This window comes from Eubalaena glacialis, chromosome 8 (assembly GCF_028564815.1).
Source record: "Eubalaena glacialis isolate mEubGla1 chromosome 8, mEubGla1.1.hap2.+ XY, whole genome shotgun sequence".
NCBI lineage: Eukaryota > Metazoa > Chordata > Mammalia > Artiodactyla > Balaenidae > Eubalaena > Eubalaena glacialis.
The window spans coordinates 1183736-1209829 of NC_083723.1; the positions used below are offsets into that span (position 1 = coordinate 1183736).

Here is a 26094-nt window from a genome sequence, read left to right on the forward strand (position 1 = left end):
AATGTTTCATGTGAAATGTGATCTTGAATAGTTTAAAAGTTTAAATGTGATCACATTTGAGTAGTTTACAAATTTCCATGATGAGTATATATTAATATTAAAATTAGAAATAGAACAAGACTTCTTTTCCTTTGAGTAGATATGGTTTTGTATAATTCTCACCCTGCACTCATGGAGCATAGCTGCACTTAAAGGATTAACACTAAAACGTCAGTGGTAGATGTTACTGAGGGCTGGGACCATGAATTTTTCTTTTTAGGTTCCTATTTTTCTGTATGTTCAATGACAGATATATATTATTGTTATCATAAAAATGATTTTTTAAAAAATCTGATACTGAATGATTTATTAGGTGTTTGGTTGGGGAATAATAGCCATGATGGCCATTTATGGAGCTGTAGCCATGGTTGCCAGATGACGGCTACGAAGCTCAGTGTCTTATGCATGTTCTTCTTTAACATCCAGAGCAATCGTGGCCTCAGAGCAGAGTCTGTCCTACGGACACAGGGGCTGCTACTCATTCCTTGAGCCCATTTAATTGCGTTAGACAAACTGCAATGAACTTCTGATTGATAAGCCAGATTTAGGAAATGGGTGATGTTTGTCTGGAAAGTCGAATTTTCTGGACGGTGCTGCTGCTGCTTCTCTTGGCAGAGAGGATGTGGATCTGGCTATTGCTGGCACAGCCGGCATCCGCGTTGGCTACTGTCCGCAGCAGGACGCCCTGGACGAGCTCCTGACCGGCTGGGAACACCTGCGTTATTACTGCAGCCTGCGTGGGATTCCAAAGCAGTGCATCCCCAAAGTAAGAGCCTCTGAGGGTTTCCAGAAAGAGGGACCCGCAGAAGAATGCTTGGCAACACCCCCAGTCCCAACAGAGCTCTCTCGTCCTGTGATAAGGAACTGCAGTATCAAATAAATGTCCCTGAAACATATTTCCAGTATGATGATGCTGAAGGAAACACAATCAAATATGTCTATGTCATATTCATGTTGTATATTTAGAATAGGTCCCTGTGCGGAGAGGAAGTGGTGGGTAGGAGGGAAAGCATACCGTCACCTGCAGTTTTGTTTCCTACACAGTTTCCCCCCGAAGCATCTTTTACACTTACTGGGCTCTTAATTTGTATTCAGGAGCAAACATCATGGAGTAGGATCCCCAGGCCCTGCGGAGAAGGGCTCATACCGCATGTGGACTCGGTGGGTGGTTGGAAAGGATGACTTCCTGGCGGGTGGGCTGCCAGCGCGCATGCCTGGCCTCCTTCGGCGGGATGTGGGGTGGTGGCCTCAGGAGGACGGAGGCCTGGGGTAGCCGCAGAGCCAGCCCCCATCTGTGGGAGGTGGGGAGGGCAGGGACCACCAAGAGAACCCGAGGCAGCTGCCCTTCTGTCTGGCTCCAGCCGCAGCCAGCGAGGCGGGGCTGACAGCATTGACTGACAGCTCGGTCCAGTTGGGCGGCCAACTGGCAGGTGCGCAGTAGAGGTTTTACCTTCTCCGCCTCACTGTGGGGAGTGTGCGGTGCTGCTTGCATGTCTGGATTCTGAACTTGGAGCAGAAGTAAGGGGCGTATGGGATGCATTTTCAGTGAGCTTCTGCAGGAGATGGAGCATCGTGGGGTTCCCAGGAGACACACCCACAGCCGTCTCCTTCACCAGCCCGTGAAGATACATTCTGTGTGCTGCTGTGCAGTGCCTCAGCCTTCCTTTCTTATTTTTGCTCTGTGACTCTAAGTGAAACCAGAATGAGATCTCTCCACGTCCCCGGAGGGGTCCTGGTCCATTCACCACCTCCTATCTCAATAGAGCCAAGACAAGTGTCCACCCACAGGACCCTGCTCACTGCAGTTAAGCAGCTCTTGACATCTGGGGCTACTCGCTGGCCCTGTCTTTAATGGGTGTTTATCTCCGTCAGCTCCCCTGGCTGGTTTCCGATTAAAGAGGTGGAGGCTTGGCAAACGCTCTAAGCTGCCCCTCCACTGTCCCGGGGGAAGTGCGCCCTTTGAAAGTGCTTTTGTTAATACAGTAAGGCTTGCTGCTTGCTGTCATCCAGGGCAATTGCTTTTGATCCTCAGCTGTCTAACGGCTTAACGGTCGCCAGTTAGGAACTGGCTTCACTTCTTTCAGGAAACCACAACTGATTTTGCAAACAGGATTATTGCTTGCTCAGAGGCTTCTAGGACGTCAGCACATGTGTTTCCAGAGGAGTCAGCTCCCTTGATGGCAAATTTCCCTCTCCTGTAGATTTTGGAAATATTTGAAATATAGAACAGGCATATCTGTTCCACCGAGCTTATCACTGGGTGACAAGAGGGATTATTATAAAACAACAGAAAACAATAGTTTGTTTATGCTGGGTCAGGCACTGTTCTGTCTTACAGCAGCCATAGGAGGTGGGTAAGATGCTTATGCCGCATTTCAGAAGTGGTGGGATAGGAAACTGCCCAAGCCCCTGGCTGGAATGTGGGAGTTTGTTTTGAGGGCAGATGACCTGGCTCCAGTGTGGTGTTCTCGGCATACTCAGGTGGCTGGTTGGGGGAGGAGGAGCTTCCAGGGCACTGAATGGCTCCATCTGGTTTTCTGCACCCTTTTGGTGGCTGAAGAAGTGGAAACCGCATGAGATCATGTGTGGGCTCCTCTGACTGGCCCTGGGTTTCAGGACTCCCAGATCTGGCAGGACACTTTCCCAGCGTGTGTGCTGTCACCTGGGTCCTCTTCCCCAGGTGCCACCTGTCCCCACTGCCACACGGCACCCACAGTTGTCTCCTCTGTGATTCTGGGAGACAGAGCCCCTCTTGCTTTGGGGAAGGTCCTGCGGGATGGCCCTCCTCCAAGCTTCCCTGCTCAGAGCTCACCCAGGGTCCTCACTCACATCTGGCCCCAGCTGACTGGTCTGTCCTACATATCACTCACTCACTTACCTGACCCTCCAGAAGTTCAGTTAGGTGAGAAAAGGATGCTGTCTTCATTCAGCTTGAACTTAGGCTTGGCAGGTTGGTGTAATCATTTTAATTTTTTTCCCCACTGTCCACACTACATAGTGTTGGACAGTGTCCACGTATGAGCCTGAATTCAATTAACCTGATTAAACAAAACATATCAAGTTATAACAAAATGATTATAACAACATGGTCTGGATTGTTAGAGAAGTGTGTAAGATAATTTCAGGGTTAGAGTCATACCAAAAGCCTCCCACTGCCAGTGGGATGAGGGCTGGAATTTCTGTATCTTTGTTTTCCCTGGAAGAGACGAGGTACAGCCCCTAGCCATCTCGCCTTTGTTAATACCTGCAAATACCTATCAGGGAAACTCCTGCTGCATCTCCCTACTTATCTTCTCTACAGATATTACTTTTCTCCCAAAGTTTTCTTCTATTCACGGTTTTGTTAGGAGGAGCTAGAAATTATTACAGGAGAGATGGGGACCAGGAGGAAAGAGTCAGAGAGAGTCAGAAGAAAGGCGTTTCTGCCTTAAATCCTTAAATTCCTACTTAACACTTCATTTCGATCTTTAATCTCATGGAGAATTTCAGTGTGGCCAACACATGTGCTAGTGGAAAAATTTTGGCTTTGGAATCAAATGGATGAATGTGGGAATCTCTGGGCAATTTATTTTGATTCCAGTGATATTTATAAAAGTCCCATCATGTCTAATCATCTCAAAGATGATTAGAGATTGGGGCTATAAAGATGAATAATCCCAAACTCTTGCCTTAAGTGCAGTACAATTTCTAGAATTTATGGCAAAACAGTGCCTAATAGCATAGACAGAGTCCATTAACTATTGACAGTTTGGTGTTTAGATAGTATTTTGCAACCACTATTGCTAAGGCATTAGGTTTGCCATTATTTTGACAAGAGTCCTGAGTGCAGGAAAGACTGCAACAAAACACTTATTAGACCATTTTCAGATATTTTTCTGAAAACATGACATTCAGAAAGCAGATCAAACCAATATCTGTTCCTGTATATTCTGGATTCCTTCGTGTGGTTAACCAGTCCAGAATTCGCAGGCTGTTACACTTAACCTTTTGTGAAATTGGAAAAACATGACATGTGTTTCCTGGTTTCATAAAAATAATCAATCATAGTTTGGCAGGTTTATTCAAAAGTTCGCTTATTCTGAAGTGCATTTTCTATAGCAACAGGCTGTACTTTTATGATTGTTTCATTTTTCTGTTTATCAGTTTTTATTTATGTATTGCTAGCCTTTGAATTAGGAGGATGGCAGTGAAATAACATTTCTTTCTAATACATACACATATTTCCACTCTTTTTTGGTACAATTTCTATGGATCTAAAAATAACCTAAAATGTCATTTTCCCAGTGTGTCACTCTTGCTGCCCCACAGCTGACTCTGATCTGGAAGGTGACACTGACTTCCAGAAAGGTGAGCCTCCCAGCTGACTCTGACCTGGAAGGTGGAACTGCCTTCCAGAAAGGTGAGCCTCCCAGCTGACTCTTACCTGGAAGGTGGCACTGCCTTCCAGAAGGTAAGCCTCCCAGCTGGCTCTGACCTTCCTGGGTTCATCCTTTTTCAGTGAACAGAGCCTCCTCTTCCAGGGAGCCTCCCTGGCTGCCTTCCTTCCTCTTCCATGTGAATGTCCACCTGTGGGCTGGTCTTATTCTCTGGAAGACCCTGTCCAAGGGAAACATGACCACAATCTACACCTCTCTGATTCTCGCAATGCCAGCCGTCACCTCTCTTCATTCCTCTCACAGCAGTGCCTTTCATACTTCTTTTTATTTGCTTGTCTTGAATCGCTTGTTTTGTTTGAACAACTTTTTATTTATTTCAATCCATTTTATTTACTTTATGTTAATTGAAATTATTAAACTGAATGGAGCCGTGAATAAGGATAGTACCTATAAACCAATCTGGGAGACCGATGTTATTTCCGAGAAGAACAAACTACTGACCTCAAGATGATGTTCTTTGGCAGATATCAGGGGATTTAAGACCATCTTCAGGAATCTCTGGGGTCTTGAAATCTGCACTTCCTTGACTTATACTTTTTGACAGCTAGGCCAGTCCTTGAGACTCTTAATTCTCTCAGGGTCATTTTGAGGCTGCACAATTAAGTGATAGAGCAGTTTATGTTGAGAGTTTTTTATTGGGTGGCATAAATATTATCCTAATCTTTTTAGAAGTCCTTAGTATTTCACTGTTGTAATTATCACTATTATTATTACTATCCCAACCTTTATGCATTCATCCAAAAAAGTATGTACATTGATTTAAAGTTCTGCTATATTGGATTATTTAGGATGCACACTCGTTAGCCCACCTCCAGAGTCCTGTAGAGTTTTTCCCACTTCTCTTATATTTGAATTAAGATACAGTCTTGACCAATTTGGTTCCATGATGATATTGAAAAAAGCAAATCTTTGTTAATACTTCTAGGGTCACAAGAGTTAAATAAAACAGTGTACAACATTTTAAAATCACGCATAGATGGAAACAAGGAAGTTTCTTCATCTCAGCTCCCAGAGGAGCCAGCCCAGCCCGGAAGCAGACAGAACTGAGTGCAGAGCAGCTAAGGTGGGGCTGGGGGGTGATTTTTTCTGCTGAGGAGAGAGAATGAAAGAATCTGGGGCTCCAAGGCCATATGAAGAAGTGGTGAGATGCTCGGCCAATGAGGAAGAGGAGTGGCGACCATGCCCGATGTACGGGGGCCGGGGCGTCCCTGGGGCCGATGGGCTCTGTTTGGTGATGGGCAGTCACCATCCTCTGGTTTTGCTACGAGGATGCCCAGTGGTTGCAAATAAGCAGGACCCTGACTCTTCTTTGTAAACTGAGCCGGGTGTGCAGTGTCCTGAGAGGGCTCTTCCTTTCCTGGGGGATATTGAAGGCTCCCCCTTGCTCCTCTGCCCCCTGAAGCCCCCTCTCTCAGGGTTTCATCCCCACTTAGATGCTCCTCCGTCGTTGTTTGACTCACCTGTGTCCGCTCACCTCAGTGTGGAGGTGCGTCTGGCCCCCCCTGGACCCCACATTTCTGTCCCGGCTGCTCCCTGAGCACCAGCCCTGAGATCAGGGTTCTGGCCGTCGCTTCCGTGACTCACAGGTGCAGAAAACCCAACTTCATCCGGGAGAGCCCCATCTGTTCATTCTCAGCATCCCTGTGTCCTGGAGGGGGTGTTTCAGGAGCTGGGCTGAGTGTGGGAGGGTGGGCAGGGGAGGGGCCGGAGGGAGCAGGGCTCCAGACCCAGAGCCACGTGTCACGGGGTGGCGGGTCCCTCGGTGAATGGGGGTGCCTTCAAAGAGAGCCCCTCTCCTTCAGGTGGCCGGGGACCTCGTGAGGCCCCTCCACCTGGAAGCCCACGTGGACAAACCTGTGTCCACCTACAGCGAGGGGACCAAGAGGAAGTTGTCCACAGCCCTGGCCCTGCTGGGAAACCCGACCTTCTCTTACTGGCGAGTAGCAGGCTTATCAGGGACACGCCCGTGTCTGCAAACAAGACGCTTTGACCTATCAGAGTTCCTCCGGGGAGGACGTGTAAAATTGGCAACATTGGGCTTCTGAACTAATAAACATTTGGCCCTAAATCAACATTTTCTGAACAGAATCTAAAATACCATTGGAATTTTACAGAACCAAAACAGACTCTTTGACTCCCTTTTATTTATCCAACTGAAGATTTGATACAATTTTAACATTAAAGACAATATTTTAAAAGAATACCAGCATTCACTTGTAATCTGAAAACCGATGCACGCTTGTCCTCTGCTCTGTTGCTTTAAGTCTTTTCCTACCTGCAGATGTGATGGTCAGAGCTGTAGGGACTCTGTCCATGGGGAATCCTGAGGGTGGGGGTCAGGGTGCAGGATGGACCTGGGGGGGAGGGGAGGGCGTCCGGCGGGAGAGCAGAGCACGGGCAGTGGCCTTGGGACAAGGCCATCTATAATCCACGTGGGAACAGAAATTAATCCAGTTTGGCTGGATGGAAACATGAATTGGAGGTGGTCAAGTGTCAAGAAATGGAGCCAATTGTTTTGCATTTCAAAACAGCTAAAAGTAGTATCATTCAAATAATAAATAGACGTCATCATTTGTGAGCCATAGACTGGATTCTAATCATTAGAGGGCTTCCCAGGGCTTTGCACTTGTAGAAAGTCTGAGGAACATGGAAAAGTATGGGAAACAAGATGCATTCTTTCTTTTCCTGTTCTTGTTCATTAAATGGAAGCAGCATTTCAGGGCAGGGAGTTAAAGGGGATTCAGAAGACCTGTGTTGGAAAAATGACCCCATCGTTCGTGGACTGTCTTCTGCAGTCTGAGCTGCAGTTTCCTCTTAACTTGCACTAAGCTTGCTTTTTTGCAAGGTCCAAAATCAAGGACTACTGTGTAATTGCATCTTCTGAAATCGGGTAACGAAAACCTAACACTTGCACGATTTTGCAGTTTGCAAACGTGTTTTCCTTACAAAAGAAGGCCGGCTTGTGCTGACGAGTTCCCGACAGGGCCGTTCCTTACCTTCAGCAGAACTGCCCGCTCCACCTCACCCCCATGTCTCCTGGGTCGGGATGGGGCCTCCGTCCTGGAGCGGGTCTCCGGCTCACCGCAGCGAGTCAGCTTCTCCCATCCTGTGGCCTTGCTCTCGGCACCCTGGTTCACCCAGGCTTGGGCGTGGCGACCAGGGTGGGGACCCACACGTGGTGTGCACGTTTCTTCCTCGTGTGAAATGGTCCTGATGACAGTGTCTGCCCATCAGCGTCCTTGAAGGCAGCCCGTGAAATCCTCCCCATTGAGCTTTAGTGACAGTGGTGACAGTGAATGTTCAGAGCATCTGGTGGCGGACATGCATTGAAGGGCCCTTAGCGTCCTCCCCTGAGACCGGACAAGCGTCTCCCTGCCGACACCTGTGTGGGAACGATGCGTCTGACTCTCTCAGGGAACAATGCCTGGTCACACTTTCCGTCCACTTGGTTTATAACTAACTATACACTGTATCACTTTATTTGCAGAAAAGACCCCGTGCTTGCTGGTGTCTGCTTTCCTGCTCAGTGCCATTTTGTGTCCACTTTCCTTCTGTTTCTTTCTTTGGGGCAGTTGATGACCCTCAGGTCTTAAGAAAAATGTGTTCGGTACTTCCTGACTACAAAAGCACAGAAACGCATCATGCAGCCTAGAAACATCTCTCTCAAAAGTGGTTCGGATAAGAAGTGCTTCAGTGTTTATTGAAGGAGAAAGCTTTGGGTTTCAAGAAATGTCAATTTACTTGACGATGTGAAATCAACAAAGCCTTTTTCTGCTCTCCTATGTCTTTCTAGGGTAGATCCTCCTGGAATTTTATAGAGGCTGGGGTGCATCCAGGCCGGCCTACCTCCCCAGATCCCTAGGGCGGCCCAGCTGACATGAGGGTCCCCAGCCTCTGCTGGGTGTGGAGCGTGGCCTGGGGCTGAGGTCGGGGTTCCCTCCGGGCTGGGCCTGCCGCCCTCGCACTGGGGATGCTTGTTGTCTCCGCGCCCCTCACCCTGTGTTTTCTCTCCTTCAGGACGAACCCAGCTCGGAGATGGATCCCTGCTCCAAGTGGCACCTGTGGGAGGTGGTGACGAAGGAGGTTCAGGAGGGCTGTGCCGTGGTCCTGAGCTCCCACAGGTGAGCACAGCCCCTCAAAGCCGGGGGGCACCCAGGCCAGATGCAGTGCTCCCCACACGACCCGCTGTCCCCATACCACCCTGCCATGGAGATGTCACTGTTCACCCCCTGACATAGGTCAGGACACTGACCAGAGAGAGACCGAGGGACACAACCAAGGCCACTCCACCAGCGGGTGGCTGAGCTGGACTCTGAAGCCAGTGGTCCCTCATCTACCACACCCTGTCTGTCCGTCGCTGCTGGACAGCTGGGCGCCTTCCTCGGGCCCTCCTGCGGCCACATTTCTGCCCCTTTATCCCAGCACTAGACTAACCTGAATTGAAAACCCAACACATTTCTGAATTGGGTCTCATATTTTCATCCCCACAGAATTAGTCTTGCAGTGAGATTTCAAAATCGTTGGCTTGTTTTTAGCTGTACACTGCACTGTTCCAGGCCACATAGCAATGCAATTCTTAGGTTTCTTAAGCCCCCTGATGGAGAGTGAGCGCTGTGATTTGGCTCATAAATATTCTTTTTTTAATTTAATTTAATTTTTAATTAATTTTTATTGGAGTATAGTTGATTTACAATGTTGTGTTAGCTTCTGCTGTAGAGCAAAGTGAATCAATTATACATATAGATATATCCACTGTTTTTTAGATTGTTTTCCCATATAGGTCATTACAGAGTACTGAGTAGAGTTCCCTGTGCTCTACAGTAGGTCCTTATTAGTTATCTATTTTGTATACAGTGTGTGTATATGTGCTACAGTGGAAATCAGGCTTTAGAGTTTACAAGTGCTTTCTTCCTACTTGTAAGTCAAATGTGCGAGGAGCTAAGTGTCAGGAACTGAGGATCCAGGATTCTTCCTTACTTGCAAGCTTACAGATTTGGCGCTCGGGGTTCTTGGATGCTTCCAGGAGACAGGCGACTCGTGGGTCAGAGACAAAAGGCCGATTATTCACAGCGAGAGCAGCACCTGGTGTCAGCAAAGTCACCTGGTTCCCTGAGCCCGAGTCACCCAGGGATGCTGCAGGCACGGATGGGGGCCTGTTGGACAGGAGATAAACACCAACCTGGGGACCCTCCTCTCTATAGCAGCTGACAAGCTGGCCGGCTCTGCGTCTGGCCCTCATTCTGTGAGGTTGCTCTTGCAGCCACAGCTGTGGCCAACGGCCAGGTGGAGACCAGACTGGACTTTGCAGGCTGAGGGTTCCTAGCAGGACCTGTGGGGGAGGAGGGACCCCCAGATGTTCCTGAACTGATAAGTCTGAGCTGGCATGAGCGGCCTGCTCCTTGTCGCTAGACGTGAAATGCAAAGCCGGCCCATCATTCGAAATGGGAGGTCCCTGAGGGGGTCTCGGGAGCTTTGCTGATGGCTCTAGCAGTGTCAGTTTATGTGAAAATAACACTGGTGCTGTCAATCCATGAGCACAATCTCATCACAGGAAATCTCAGAACCAGGTCCCGTAGTGAGTGCTGGTGGCCACCCTTCAGGTCCAGGCAAAGTCGGCCCACTGTGAAGGAACCATGCCATTCACACCACTGCTTCTTTTTTTTTTTTTAACTTACACTCATTCACTGATGGTTTGCCTGTTGCCAGACATTCCTGAATTTTTTACTGTCAGACTAACCACTAACCATTTTTTAACAAAGTTTCTTTGAGGTATAATTGACATACCATGTAATTTCCCCACTTTAAGTGCACCTTTCTGTGAGGTTTTAGTCAGACTGCAGACCTGTGCCTGGGTCACCACCACCCAGTTCAGGACATTCCCATCACCTCGGAGTGTCTAGTGCCTGTTCTCCGTTAACCCCCATCCGCCCCCGACTCTTTGTCTCTATAAATGTGCCTTTCCTGCATATTTCATCTGCATGGAATCATGTGACCTATAGTTGTCTGTATGTGACTGTCACTTGTCATGTGTCTGAGGATCACCACGTGGCACCCAGCAGTGGGCTTGTGTCCACTGGGCAGCAGGACAGCATTTGTCGTCCACTCACCCGTCGTGGCCCTTTGGATCGTTCCTGGATCGGCCGTTCAGTACAATGTGCTGTGAACAGTCTCATACAGGTCTTTGGACACACGTTTCTATTTCTCTTTGAGGTCTCTTGCTGGGTTGTATGGTAGGTTGTGTTTAGCACTTGAAGAAGCTGCAGAGCTGTTCTCCAAAGTGTCTTTATCATTTATTATTCCTGGAAACAATGATGAAGTTTTCAGTGTTTCCACACCCCTGTCAGCACTATCTTCCTGATGGTAGCCATCCTGGTGACGTGTGGTTTTAATTGACATTTTCCTAATGAACATGTCACCTTCTGTCTTTTCACCTGCGTTGCTTCTTATAAGAAGCCAACCACTAACGGTTCCGACATCATCAGTCACATATGTCTGACTCTTTCAAGATTTCTCGGTGGCTCTCAACATCTCGACTTTGATGTGTCTGGATGTAGATCTCTGTTGTCCTACCTGGGGCTTGTTTGTGTTTCTTTGGGAGGAATCTATGACAACTCTTTCCCCTGCAGTGAGTAGCTCCTGGTGCCTCTGCCTAGTTGGTTTTTTCAATTTTGTTTTCATTTTTTAAAGCCTGGGGTTTTCAGAGTCACGCTGTTTTTATACAGGCCAGTTGCCGGGCAGAGCCTGTGCTTGACCACCTCAGGCCAACAAGGGTTCTCTTCTGTCTCTGCCACGATCTGCATGAGGGCAGGGCAGGCATTCCAAATTCAGGCTGTTTTCTAGTCGGGTCAGTTTTCTCTTTCCTGCTTCCTCTGGTCTCTGCAGGGTGCACATGGGTGGCGGGCGGAGGGCCTCTGGGCTCACGCGGAGTCTGTGGCTGGCTTGGGCCTCTCCAGCCTCTCGTGCTGTACACGCAGCCTCATGGGCTCCGTGCGTGACATGGCCACAGGCCAGACCCTGAGCTATTGGCTCTTCCTTTTGCTGGACTCTGCAAGAGCCGGGATGCTGACCATGTCGTTGGGTGTGAGCGTGGCCCGGTGGTCCACGGTGTGTGCACCCTTCAACAGGAGCAGAGGGGCTGCTGAGCTTTGCAGTCTGGCCCACCTGCTAGGGCTGCGTGTTGTAAGCCAGAATGCTGCAGACCACCCCCTTCCTAGGTGGTTCAGCAGTTTGTCGGCTGTAACTGTCTCTTATGTTATCATATGCCTTTGGTCAGTTTCCAGAATTCTGAAACGTATTGTTTTTGTTCATTTTGTCCAGTTTCATAATTGTCTTCTGTCCATGTCTACCCTTGACCATAGCCAGAAGTCCCGACCTTGTTTTTTTTTTTTTTTTTTTGGTCTTTGTTCTGTTTCTCTTCTGAAAATAAAATTTTACATCGAAATGAATTAAATTTGGCAAATTCTCTACTTTCTCATAATGCATACACATTCTTGCTTCCAGTGCCCCTCTTGCTGTGCCATTTCAGGAAACTCTGTATTTCTGTAGTCATTCTGCCAGCACTGAAGTCCCTGTGCTGCTGTGTCAGTTCTGAGATTGGGTACACAGGTGTCACGTTAAAAATTCCTGGTAATTTTCATATAACGTATAATTATTGCAGACAGTTCTCATATCACTGTAATTTCTTTTTTATGTCTTCCTGTTCATTTGGTTTCACATTAATGATGTATCTTTATTTCCAAAAATCTGTCTGTATTCGTGCAACACAAAGATCTAAATGACTCAGTGATAATGAAGAGCAGGGCAGCCTTGGATCGATTCCCTGATCCTAAAGCAGCGCCTTCAGCTGAGAAGTCTCTGAACTGCAGTTTCCTTTTAATTTTGAGTCCCTCTCCCTCCCCCATTCCTTATCCTGAGGGTCAACGGGGGGAGCAGGGGGCAGGGCACCAAGGGTAGAAGTGCTGGGTCCCAATTTACTCTCTGTGAGGAATTAAAATCAGCCCGACCAAGAGGGACCAGGACTACTTCCTCCTCATCCATCAAACCCAGATCTGAGAAACTCCAATATAAACCCTTAAGCCTCTGCATCACCTGCCCTAGCTCTGTCCTGGTCAGCCTAACTGCCAAAAGGAAACATGGTGTTTATTTTTGAGTAAATGGTCAGAGATTCCTTTCGTTGTTGTAGCACCTTGACTTTGTTTATTCCTCTTGATGCTGAAGGCCATCAGAATCTCAAATCTCTGCCTCTAGGCTGAGACTCAGTAGACTCCCACGTGTTTGGAGCATAGCTGTTTGATAGCTGATACTCATTCAATTGGAAATTCCGAGTCATTGCTCTGCGGCCTTAATTAATATCGGTTGTGATTTGGGATCCGTGTTTAGCGAGGTAATATAGAAGTGACTACATATTCTCCCACTTTAATTAGAGACCTACTATGCATTAATAAAAAAGGTAAGTTTATTTTAAATTGAAATTAATTGAAGAAACATAGAGAAAGATACGTGTGCACAGAAAAATATATAAAGCACATTTGGGATGTTTATAGCCCTAAGACTTCATAACAAAGACCCCAAATGACAGTGGCTGAGACCAGACACGCTTTTCTCTTTGCGTTCACAGTTCACGCTGCTGGGCTGTGTCAAGGTCGTCCAAAGACTCAGGTTCTTTCCACTGTGGCGCTTACTCATCAGCTTCACGGTTGAGTTGACTCCTTAGCTGTGTCCCTATCCCAGCTCATGGAAAGTGGAAAGATCCAAAACCCAGGGCAAGTGACTTGCCTTACTTCAGTATGACCCAGAAATTGTCCTTCGCATTGACCTGATGTGTTGCATGTCCACCTCTGGCTGCACGGAAGTCTGACCAGTATGATCTTGATCTGAACATACACTGACCCAATGAGCAGATTGTTGTATGTCCATTCCCCAATAGGAAAACTACCATACTTCCTGTAGAATTTATATAGTACAGCACGATAAAAGAAGGAAAGAAATTCCACCATTAATTTCACTTTTCAGATATTTATAGTCATACGTTTTTTGGTTTTCTTCCCAGTATTTTTTTTGCATATTTTTATTTTTAAATTTTTTATTTTTTTATGTCTTTATTGGAGTATAATTGCTTTACAGTGTTGTGTTAGTTTCTGCTGTACAACGAAGTGAATCAGCTATATGTATACATATATCCCCATATCCCCTCCCTCTTGTGTCTCCCTCCCACCCTCCCTATCCCACCCCTCTAGGTCATCACAAAACATCAAGCTGACCTCCCTGTGCTATGTGGCTGCTTCCCACTAGCTATCCATTTTACATTTGGTAGTAAATGTAAAATATATGTAAAATATATGTCCATGTCACTCTCTCACCTCGTCCCAGCTGACCCTTCCCCCCTGCCCCCCGTGTCCTCAAGTCCATTCTCTACATCGGTGTCTTTATTCCTGCCCTGCCACTAGGTTCATCAGTACCATTTTTTTTTTTTTTTTAGATTCCATATATATGCGTTAGCATACAGTATTTGTGGTATTTGTTTTCTCTTTCTGACTTACTTCACTCTGTATGACAGACTCTAGGTCCATCCACCTCATTACAAATAACTCAATTTGGTTCATGTTTATGGCTGAGTAATATTCCATTGTATATACATGCCACATCTTTATCCATTCATCTGTCAATGGACATTTATATTACTTCCATGTCCTGGCTATTGTAAATAGTGCTGCAATGAACATTGTGGTACATATATCTTTTTGAATTATGGTTTTCTCAGGGTATATGCCCAGGAGGGGGATTGTTGGGTCATAGGGTAGTTCTATTTTTAGTTTCTTAAGGAACCTCCATACTGTTCTCCATAGTGGCTGTATCAATTTACATTCCCACCAGTAGTGCTGAGGGTTCCCTTTTCTCCACACCCTCTCTGACATTTATTGTTTGTAGATTTTTTTAATGTTGGCTATTCTGACCGGTGTGAAGTGATACCTCATTGTGGTTTTGATTTTCATTTCTCTAATGATTAGTGATGTTGAGCATCTTTTCATATGTTTGTTGGCAATCTGTATATCTTCTTTGGAGAAATGTCTATTTAGGTCTTCTGCCCATTTTTGGATTGGGTTGTTTGGTTTTTTGATATTGAGCTGCATGAGCCGCTTGTATATGTTGGAGATTAATCCTTTGTCAGTTGCTTCATTGGCAAATATTTTCTCCCATTGCCTTTTCGTCTTGTTTATGGTTTCCTTTGCTGTGCAAAAGCTTTTAAGTTGCATTAGGTCCCATTTGTTTATTTTTTATTTTATTTCCATTACTCTAGGAGCTGGGTCAAAAAGGATCTTGCTGTGATTTATGTCATAGAGTGTTCTGCCTAAGTTTTCCTCTTACAGTTTTATAGTGTCCGGCCTTACAGTTAGGTCTTTAATTCATTTTGAGTTTATTTTTGTGTATGGTGTTAGGAAGTGTTCTAATTTCATTCCTTTACAGGTAGCTGTCCATTTTTCCCAGCTTATTGAAGAGGCTATCTTTTCCCAACTTATTGAAGAGGCTATCTTTTCACCATTGTATATTCTTGCCTCCTTTATCGAAGATAAGGTGACAATATGTGCGTGGGTTTATCTCTGGGCTTTCTCTCCTGTTCCGTTGATCTATATTTCTGTTTTTGTGCCAGTACCATACTGTCTTGATTACTGTAGCTTTGTAGTATAGTCTGAAGTCTGGTAGCCTGATTCCTGTAGCTCCATTTTTCTTTCTCAAGATTGCTTTGGCTATTCGGGGTCTTTTGTATTTCCAAACAAATTGTAATTTTTTTTGTTTTAGTTCTGTGAAAAATACCATTGGTAATTTGATAGGGATTGCATTGAACCTGTAGATTGCTTTGGGTAGTATAGTCATTTTCACAATGTTGATTCTTCCAATCCAAGAACATGGTATATCTCTCCATCTGTTTGTATCATCTTTAATTTCTTTCATCAGTGTCATAGTTTTCTGCGCACAGGTCTTTTGCCCCTTAGGTAGGTTTATTCCTAGGTATTTTATTCTTTCTGTTGCAGTAGTAAATGGGAGTGTTTTCTTAATTTCTCTTTCTGATTTTTTGTTGTTAGTGTATAGGACTGCAAGAGATTCCTATACACTGTGCATTAATTTTGTATCCTGCTACTTTACCAGATTCATTGATTACCTCTAGTAGTTTTCTGGTGACATCTTTAGGATTTTCTATGTATAGTATCATGTCATCTGCAAACAGTGACAGTTTTACTTCTCCTTTTCCAATTTGGATTCTTTTTATCTCTTTTTCTTCTATGATTGCCATTGCTACAACTTCTAATACTATGTTGAATAAAAGTGGTGAGAGTGGGCACCCTTGTCTTGTTCCTGATCTTAGAAGAAATCCTTACAGTTTTTCATCACTGAGAATGATGTTGGCTGTGGGTTTGTCATATAAACATATTATGTTGAGGTAGGTCCTCTCTGTGCCCACTTTCTGGAGAGATTTTATCATAAATAGGTATTGAATTTTGTCAAAAGCTTTTTCTGCATCGATTGAGATTACCATATGGTTTTTATCCTTCAGTTTGTTAATATGGTGTATCACATTGATTGTATAATGAAGAATCCTTGCATTCCTGGGATAAACCCCGCTTGATCATGGTTCATGATCCTTTTAGTGTGCTGTTGGATTCTGTTTGCTAGTATTTTGTTGAGGATTTTTGCGTCTATGTTCATCAGTGATATTGGCCTGTAATTTTCTTTTTTTGTGACATCTTTGTCTGGTTTTGGTATCAGGGTGATGGTGGCCTCGTAGAATGAGTTTGGGAGTGTTCTGCTATATTTTGGAAGAGTTTGAGAAGGATAGGTGTTAGCTCTTCTCTAAATGTTTGATAAAATTCACTTGAGAAGCCATCTGGCCCTGGGCTTTTGCTTGTTGGAAGATTTTTAATCACAGTTTCAATTTCAGTGCTCATGATTGGTCTGTTCCTATTTTCTATTTCTTCCTGGTTCAGTTATGGAAGGTTGTACTTTTCTAAGAATTTGTCCATTTCTCCCAGGTTGTCCATTTTATTGGCATATAGTTGCTTTTAGTCACTCATGATCCTTTGTATTTCTGTGCTGTCAGTGTTACTTCTCCTTTTTCATTTCTAATTCTGTTGAGTTGAGTCTTCTCCCTTTTTTTCTTAATGAGTCTGGCTAATGGTTTCTCAATTTTGTTTATCTTCTCAAGGAACCAGCTTTTAGTTTTATAGATCTTTGTATCATTTCCTTCATTTCTTTTTCATTTATTTCTGATCTGATCTTTATGATTACTTTCCTTCTGCTAACTTTGGGGGTTTTTTTGTTCTTCTTTCTCTAATTGCTTTAGGTGTAAGGTTAGGTTGTTTATTTGAGATGTTTCTTGAGGTAAGATTGTATTGCTATAAAATTCCCTCTTAGAACTGCTTTTGCTGCATCCCATAGGTTTTGGATCTTCGTGTTTTCATTGTCATTTGTTTCTAGATATTTTTTGATTTCCTCTTTGATTTCTTCAGTGATCTCTTAGTTATTTAGTAGTGTATTGTTTAGCCTCCATGTGTTTGTATTTTTTGCAGTTCTTTTTCCTGTAATTGATATCTAGTCTCATAGTGTTGTGGTTGGAAAAGATGCTTGATACAATTTCAATTTTCTTAAACTTACCGAGACTTGATTTGTGACCCAAGATGTGATCTATCCTGGAAAATGTTCTGTGTGCACTTGAGAAGAAAGTGTATTCTTTTGGTATGGATGGTATGTTCTATAAATATCAATTAAGGCCATCTGGTCTAATGTGTCATTTAAAGCTTGTGTTTCCTTATTTATTTTCTGTTTGGATGATCTGTCCATTCGTTTAAGTGGGGTGTTAAAGTCCTCCACTATCATTGTGTTACTGTAGATTTCCCCTTTTATGACTGTTAGCATTTGCCTTATGTATTGAGGTGCCCTTATGTTGGGTGCATAAATATTTACAATTGTTATATATCTTCTTGGGTTGATCCCTTGATCATTATGTAGTGTCCTTCATTGTGTCTTGTAATAGTCTTTATTTTAAAGTCTATTTTGTCTGATAGGAGTATTGCTTTTCCAGCTTTCTTTTGATTTCCTTTTGCATGGAGTATCTTTTTCCATCCCCTCACTTTCAGTCTGTATGTGGTCCTAGGTGTGAAGTGGGTCTCTTGTAGACAGCATACATACGGGTCTTGTTTTTGTATCCGTTCAGCCAGTCTGTGTCTTTTGGTTGGGGCATTTAATCCTTTTATATTTAAGGTAATTATTAATATGTATGTTCCTATTACCATTTTCTTAATTGTTTTGGGTTTGTTTTTGTAAGTCTTTTCTTTCTCTTGTGTTTCATGCCTAGACAATTTCCTTTAGCATTTGTTGTAAAGCTGGTATGGTGGTGTTGAATTCTCTTAACTTTTGCTTATCTGTAAAGCTTTTGATTTCTCCGTTGAATCTGAATGAGATCCTTGCTCGGTAGAGTAATCTTTGTTGTAGGTTTCTCCCTTTCAACACTTTAAATATATCTTTCCACTCCCTTCTGGCCTATAGAGCTTCTGCTGAAACCTCAGCTGTTTATCTTATGGGCATTCCCTTGTATGTTATTTGTTGCTTTTCCCTTGCTGCTTTTAATATTTTTTCTTTGTGTTTAATTTTTGTTAGTTTGATTAATATGTGTCTTGGTGTAGTTCTCCTTGGGTTTATCCTGTTTGGGACTCTCTGTGCTTCCTGGACCTGATTGACTATTTCCTTTCCCATGTTGTCTTCCCAGTTTTTTAACATATACATGCCATTTTCCTATAATGCATTGTCATTTTACCATTCCTATATCATTATCTTTTACCACATACAATTAATTGACTCTAGAAACCCTCATTTTAATGGCTCACACACACACGGATGCACCCTCATTTTTATGAGTATTATATTATTCTACTGTGCAAGCTGTTTCTAGATTTTTTCATATTCTAAGTAAGTTGTTATATGCATTTATATTTTCTGTGTTTCCTAAGGTAATTTCCTAGGAGAGGAATTATTGCCAAATTGATTTTCAGAAAGGTATGTCCATATTTCATTCCCAACAGTAGTATATGAAATGACCTCTTTAATTGAGAGAATATCTAGCTTTTGGGGTATTTTTTGGATCTGAGAATTCTTTGTTCTTATTCACACTGGAGATGGGGGAAAAACATTTTTCTCTGCAACACACACAGGCACACATGACAAATGCCTGCCTGGCTAGAAAATAGTTTTAAGATCACTTATTTGCTGCTTACGTTTGTAATTTATTGGTATGTTTATTACCTATGAACATTTTTTTGGGGGAAAAGTCTCTATATGTTATTTACCCCTTTTCCTCTCTTGAATTTTTGTTTATTTTTATGCTAATATATATGAGTTCTTTATAATAAGTACATCAAATGTTACCCATTGTGTTTGTTGCAGTTTTTTTTTTAATGTTTGTTGTATTTTGACACACTTATTAGAAGCTTGTAGTTTTGCATTGTCAAGTACATCAAACTTTTCCTTTGCAGTTTCTTCCATTGCTCTTATGCTTAGAATGTTTCCATCCTCTGGTCACCTATGTATTTAAAATGCTAATATCTCATCTGCACTGTCTTGTTCCAGTGACCTGTCTTGTAATTCCTTAGCATACTGTCTCACTTTAATTATTTAAGAAAATATTAATATTTTCTGGGTGAGTCTTCTTTCACTTCTCTTCCTGTTTGACCTTTTTCTGCCTCTTAATTTTTCTTATGGGGAGTGATAAGCTTAAAATTTTGATCAATATTATACTAAATCCTTCTTATAATTTGTATTATACTTTTACATACTTATAATAATACAATTGTAAATTATAAGTCTTAATAGCATACTTTATATCAACATAATATTAAATTATATTACAAGCTAAATTATAGTTACAAATTACAATGTTATGTATTATTTATTATATATTACATACTGTATTAAAATATGATTTTTATTTATATTGTATACAAAATTTATTTTATATTTATACTTATATTTTAAACTTAAAAGTTAATATTATTTATATTACAATAATTTTTATACTATAATAATTTCCCATTTAAAACGTGTTCATTCTTTTCCCTTTTTCTGACACATCTTTCCATTGATTCAAGATTTCATTTAGGTCCATTAGTAAATCTTTCCATAAGACTTTCACATTTTTTATGAAGGTCATTCTGATCTATTTTGCTCTTTTGTATTATTGCTTAAAGGTTCTCTCCTACATATTTTGTAACTGGCCTTCCTAGTATATGGAAAGGCTACTAATATTTTGTTAGTTGTGTAGTTGACAATCTAAATAAAGTCTTATCCATTTCCAAAGTACTTCTTTGGGTTTTGTGAGGTCCCTCTATGGGAAATTAGCTGCTTTTCAGTAATGGTGTATCTGTCTCCTTGCTCATCTCACTGTTGATTCAAGCCCTGCACCTGCGGCCATGGCTCACCCCTGGGTCTTGTCTTCCCAGCATGGAGGAGTGTGGGGCCGTGTGCACAAGACTTGCCATCATGGTCCATGGCAGCTTCCGGTGCCTGGGTTCCCCACAGCACATCAAAAACAGTTGCGTTGCCATCTTTTCACTTAAATGTTTCCTGTGAATTAGTAGTTGGATGCGGTTATAACTGGAGGCCCAGGCACCTCAGGGGCACAGAAGGGGAGATGGAGGCTGAGAAGGCAGGGGCATGTTTGTGTGTGAAACACCATCACCAGGGGTGCCCACCATCGGCTCCACAGAGCCCAGCTTCCCCCACCACCCCACCAAGGTCTTACTGTCTTCTGCCCATGAAGACACATGCTCTCATCGCGGTGACACTGGGAGAGTTGGAAATACCATTGCACAGTCAAGGTGAAACAAGGACCAAAAATATCCTCATTGATACAAAATACCACATAGAAAGATTGTACTGACATATTCCTCACCCAGAGTGGGTCAGCAGCCAGTGCTGCACCTGGAGAAAGGCCCCCATTGATTCAAGAGGGTGAAAGATGGTCCTTGTGGTTGCTTCTTAGTTCAACTAATAGACTAGAGACTTTGCACGCTGTAATCGCTTAGATTTCTTCCTGGTTAATTGTCTTTTTTTCCCATTTACCTTCTGGAATCATAATGATTTTGTTATCAAGTTGTATGAGTGTTTTTGTGTCCCTGTATAACTTTTTTTTTTAAAATTCAGTGTTGCCTAAGCTATTTTCAGAGTTTACAAGGCATACCATGTATTATTGTGCTTTGCTTTTATTGCACTTCACAGATACTGCATTTTTTACAAGTTGAAGGTTTGTGGCCACCCTGCATTGAACAAGTCTGTTCGCACCATTTTTCTAATAGCATTTGCTCATATTCTGTCTCTGTGTCACATTTTGGTAATTCTTGCAATATTTCAAACCCTCCACCAGTAAAAAGATTATGACTCACTGAAGGCTCAGATGACAGTTTGCATTTTTTAGCAACAAAGTACTGTTTTAAGTTAAGCTATGTACATTTTTTAGACATAATGCTATTGCACACTTATTAGAAGACAGTATAGTATAAACATAACTTAATATGCACCAGGAAACCAAAAATATTGTGTCACTCCCTTAATTGTGATATTCACTGTATTGTGGTGGTCTGGAATGGAACCTGCAGTATCTCCAAGATATGCCTCTAATTTCTTATAAATTTGTTGTTTAATCTGTTCCTTTTGATATAGAGTAATTTATTCATATATGTTGATACATCTCTTTTCATTTTCACTTATTCAATGTTTTTAAAATAATAATTCCCAAGTAGAGATTTGTTAAATTCATATATATATTAGGTTGAAATATTTTTATTTTATGGAGAAAATACCATGAATGTTTGAATGGAGATGCCGCGTTGGGGAGTGGACGACAGTTTTCCAGCAGCTGAGAGCCAGGCGCTGCTGGCTGGTCATGCTCACTGTCACTTCATGTCAATCCCTCATCAGATAAACCTGCTGGAAACTGTTCTCAACATGTGCTCTGCTCACCTTTAATAAGGGTCATCGAAAGAAAAATAATATTTCACGCTCCCTCGCCTTTATGAATGCTCACATAAAGTTTTATAGCCCTTGCCTGCTTGTCGGGTGATGTATGTCTGAGTTTAACTACTTGCCTTTCAAGAGGTTTACCGACGTCTCTGGAAGGGGCAGGGGGAGGGGAGACTGTGGGGAGGCGTATCCTCTTGCTGCTCTGGTCTGTGTGCTCATCGCTCTTGCCTGCCTCTGAGTTTTAGGTCTGATCATGTGTCATAGGGGTGAGGATGGAGCGTTAGTAAATATGAACTGTAGAATTCTTTTTTCCCCCAGGATACATTTTTTTTCAGTTATACATATACATGTATCCATTCCTTTTCAAATTCTTTTCCCGTCGAGGTTGTTACATAACATTGAGCAGAGATCCCTGTGCTCTACAGTAGGTCCCTGCTGCTTATCCATTTTGAACAGAGCAGGGTGTACCATAGACTTCTGTTAACAGATGGCTTGTGGGTTAGTCACCGGAACCTTGAACTCAATACATTTAAAAATAGTTTGTAAAGTTGGTATTTTCCTATGACAAACTGACTACATGTATTTCCATAATATTGAGATGGAGAACACAGGATTGATCATTTTTATGGAATGCTGGACTCCTAAACCTGGGGGTCATCAACGTGGTGCCCACTTCCATCCCTGGGGCGTGGGGGGCTGCAGGAGGCTCCTCCCTCCACCCGGTCCCTGCCCTTCTGCCAGCATCCCTGAACATCCCTGAGGCCCACAGTCCCTGCGCTCGCTTGCCCTGAGGGCGTTGAAGCAGACAGGGGGCCAGCTTCCTGGCTTCCAGCCTTGTTGCCCTGACTACGTGGGCAGGCTTGTTACCGGGGCAGAAGGAGGTTTCTCGCCCGGTGTCTGCTGTGACCTCGGGTGATGGGTCCAGAGGTTCGATTTGGACCATTTCGTGGAGGCCCTGCGGGGTTCCAGCAGGGGGACCCCTGGCGGATGAAGGCCTGGTCTGGCTGCCCCTGGATGGAGCCCGTCACATGGTGTCTGGGTCTCAGTCTCCCCAGCTGTGGGATGGTTGTCGTGAGGACCACACCCGTGTGAGAGAACTTAGAAGAGGGCCCTGCTCCGGTCATGCTGAGGTGCCTGCCGCTGTTACTACCACAGGCAGTTTGACCTGAGTGACCCGTCCCGCTGTGCCCCCAGGGAGAGTCAGGGTGTAGGGGGGTCAGAGAGAGCTTCTGTGATGAGTTTTGTGAGAGGCGATGAAAGCCAGGATGAAGCCGTGGAAATGAATGTTCCTGAGCCCTGAGTCTGGACAGTGTGATGCTGAGCGTGTCAGCAAAGGCAGCAGCCGAGGAGGAGAGTCCAGGGTGATCCCGTGATTTGGGGACGGAGGGAACGTGAAAAGAGTGAGGAGAGAATGAAGAAGAGAGAGCGGGGGTGCGGGGGTTCTGAGGAGAGAACTCAGGATGAAGCGATGTTTGAGAGATGGCCCTGAGGTTGGGTTCAGACCTGAGTTAGGGGTTTCCCTGTGGAGACATGGAGGTGGCTGGGCTGGGTCCCGTCTGGGTCAGGAGACATGGTCTGAAGCGGGAGCTGATGGCGGGGGCTGCAGAAACCCCACAGAGGGGTGAAGCAGGGAGCTGCAGAAACCCCGTAGAGGGGCGATGCAGGGTTGGGTCCTTGGGAACCCCCCAACCACGAGGGCAGAGGCAGGAGAGCCCACGGAGAGAGACAGAGGAGCGGGGAGCTAGGAGGTAGTGAAGGTTTAGCCCTTGTTCAGCTTCCGAATCCCAGTGCTGGTCTGGACCCATCATCAGCCACTAGAAACCCTCAGGGAAATCCCAGCAAATGAAATGTTGATGGCAGCCAGAGGCCCCGCTGGAATAACAGCTCACTGTGTAAACCAAAGTGGGTCTGGCTGCTTGCCTCTCAAAAGCCAACAAAGAGGCAACGCTGGTGGAAAGGAAGGTTTGCTTTATTTCAGAGGTCAGCATCCTGGGGAGGGGGAGGGCGGGCTCCTGTGCAAAGGCTGACTCCCCCCCAGTGACAACCAGTGGGCAAGAGCTTTTATAGACAGAGGGAGGGGGCTACGTGCAGAAACAGCACAGTCAGCTCTGACAGCCGTCTTGAAATTGGTCATTGGTGGTCTGATCAGCGTCACCTTGATTGTTTTAGGTACAGTTAATCTTCAGTTCCAGGGTCGGTTTGTTCCCATTTCTTTGAGGCCAGTTCTCGGAATTGTGGCAGCTTATGTCATGGCTACAGTCTGGTCATCATGTAGTTCACTTCTTCCATCTGCTGGGGGTTTCAGTATCTATGAGACAGCTCACAGGACGTGGCTCAGAATATTATCTGTAACCCGTAAGGAGGAACTAAAGGTCCTTGACTTTGCCTAATGACTAATCTATTATTGTTTAGTTTGTTGGACTGTTTTCCTTGGTTTCTGCATTCTCTCACTTCTCTGATTAAACTTACTCTTTGGCTAAAGTTTTTCCCCAGACAAAAGGCAGGTGGAGGACATGGTGGGCAAGGACCATAGGGTTCTGCTCCATTTCAACTGGGCACAGAATCCATCTTCCAGGTGGGCGGGGAAGGGAAAGGGATGCAGGGATGGGGAAAACCAAGAGCCGCAGAAGTAGAAAGGGAGGAAGAGCATGTGGGCGGGATGTAGGAGAGGTAAACAGATGGAAAAAGAGACACAGAAGGAGAGCACAGGCCCTGCTCTCCCTGCCCTCCCTGCCCCATCCACTGGGATGGCACAGCCCCGGAGATGGTGCAGGGGAGAGAGGTGCCTCCCAGACCTCAGAGCCGCCATATCGCCCCCAGCCTGCCGGCGAGACCAGGTCCAGGCCATCCCGGGCTGCACTCCCTCTTCTTGGGTGCTTTTCATTCACTCTCCACTCTAGGTGCCCTGATTCTTTTCCTTCCACCTTTGCTCATTTGAATTCCTTTCCTGGGCCCGAAGGGCAACCCACTCATCCTCCCCCATCAGAGAACATTCCTCCAAAGGACGCGAGCCCCTTCCCCTACTCCTTTCTGAGTATCACAGCCCCTCATCCTGCTGTCCACCCAGACCGCCCCCTCCCCCCGGGCTCCATTAACTGTATTTGTAGAAAATGTGAGGTGTGTAAGTCCACCCTCTCAGGAGATGATTGGACTGAAGAGTTCGTCAGAGCTCCCGAGAGGAGGGGCCACCCGTGAGCCCAGCGAGGAGGGACCAGTTGGTCCTATGGAGTCTCTCCCATTGGGTGCCCGTCATCCAGGGAGCGAGGCTCACAGCACCTGTGGTGTCACAGGCTTAATAGGTATGCATCGCAGGAGAGGTACCAACCGTGGCATCTGGCGGCGGGGATGTTTGGTTGGAGGATGTAGGGAAGTCTCTGAGTACAGGTAAAAAGTACAGGTAAATCTGGTTAGAAGGGCACTGAATTCTTGCTCGGCTCTCCGGGCTGGCAGGGGAGAGACAGTGAGAAGGAGGAGCTGGGAACAGGCCTGAAGAGGGGCCAGCTCCGCACATGGGGCATTTCATCCCACAAGCCAATCCCCTGGGCCCTGGGGACCTCAGTTTGCAGAAGTTTCAGGGTCCGAGTGAGAAAAGCATCTTCCTCTCCTTCCAACCTCAGTCTTGTCCCAGCTCAGATGTAAGAAATGACACCCAGGAGCCCGAGGGCCTGGAGGGCACTGGGAAGTTGACAGGTTGGGGTCACCGGATGCCTCCCACATCCTCTGAATACCTCTCCCTCACCTCATTGTCCCACACATGCAGCCTCTCTCAGGCACCTCCCAGCCATGACTGCATCCCCACCAAGCTGCCAGAACCGTCCACCTTCCTTGTGGGGTGGGACCCCATGGCCTCTCCAAGGCTCGGCACTTCCCTTCCTTGTTTTCTCCTCACAGCGACAACCTGTTCTCTTCTTTGGCAGGTAACTGCATCCTCCCTGCCAGGAGGTCTGTCTGTGCCAATCCTGCCTGGTTCCAATTAGGCCCTATGCTCCTGGAGAGCACAGCCTCTGTCCTTTGTCCACCCCAGGATGGCTCTGTGCTCAGGCATCCTTACTGTCTCAGGGATGGAGCCTGGGGGCAGCGGCAGCTGGTCCTGGACTCCTCGGCCCAGGGAACCCAGGAGAACTATTCCAAAGAGGATGCACACGGTCCTGAAGTGTTTAGGCTTTGATCCCCCAGGAGGGCTAAATTCACGCCTTTCCTAATTGGCCATGCTATTTTTTTTCTCAAGTTCAAGACTGTCTTCGTTTAACTTCTTAAGGTGTCTTAAGTGACAGCTGTAAATAATTAAACACTGTGTTTAACCATAGAGTTGGCATTCTAATGTAGTTTTAAATGTTCTTTGTGTTCATAAACAAAGAACCAACCAAGTTCAAGTTTGATAATCATGGAGTCATACTTTATCATTTCAGGAAAGAAGCCAATGCTAGATTTCAGTTCCTGGGAGTTACTAAGGGACTTTTCCTGGCTCTGGCTCGGGGCTGCATCCTGCTCATCCCAGCTTCAGACGGCATCCTATCTCGATTTGTCTGAAACTGAGAACTGGTTGGCCAGAAGGACAGACAGGGTCTAGAGTAGGGAATTTCCGAGGTGCGGTCTCTCTGGGGAGAGTGGCATT

At 45.0% G+C, this 26094-nt stretch overlaps 1 protein-coding gene across 1 annotated transcript in view; it reads left to right on the forward strand.

The window, feature by feature from the left end:
* The window catches only part of ABCA13 (ATP binding cassette subfamily A member 13), a 312932-nt gene that overhangs the window by 269894 nt on the left and 16944 nt on the right, over positions 1 to 26094 (forward strand). The window contains 5 exon segments of the mRNA XM_061199026.1: positions 655 to 805; positions 6278 to 6383; positions 6386 to 6411; positions 8493 to 8596; positions 19961 to 20050. Coding sequence (XP_061055009.1) covers positions 655 to 805; positions 6278 to 6383; positions 6386 to 6411; positions 8493 to 8596; positions 19961 to 20050 — 477 coding nt within the window.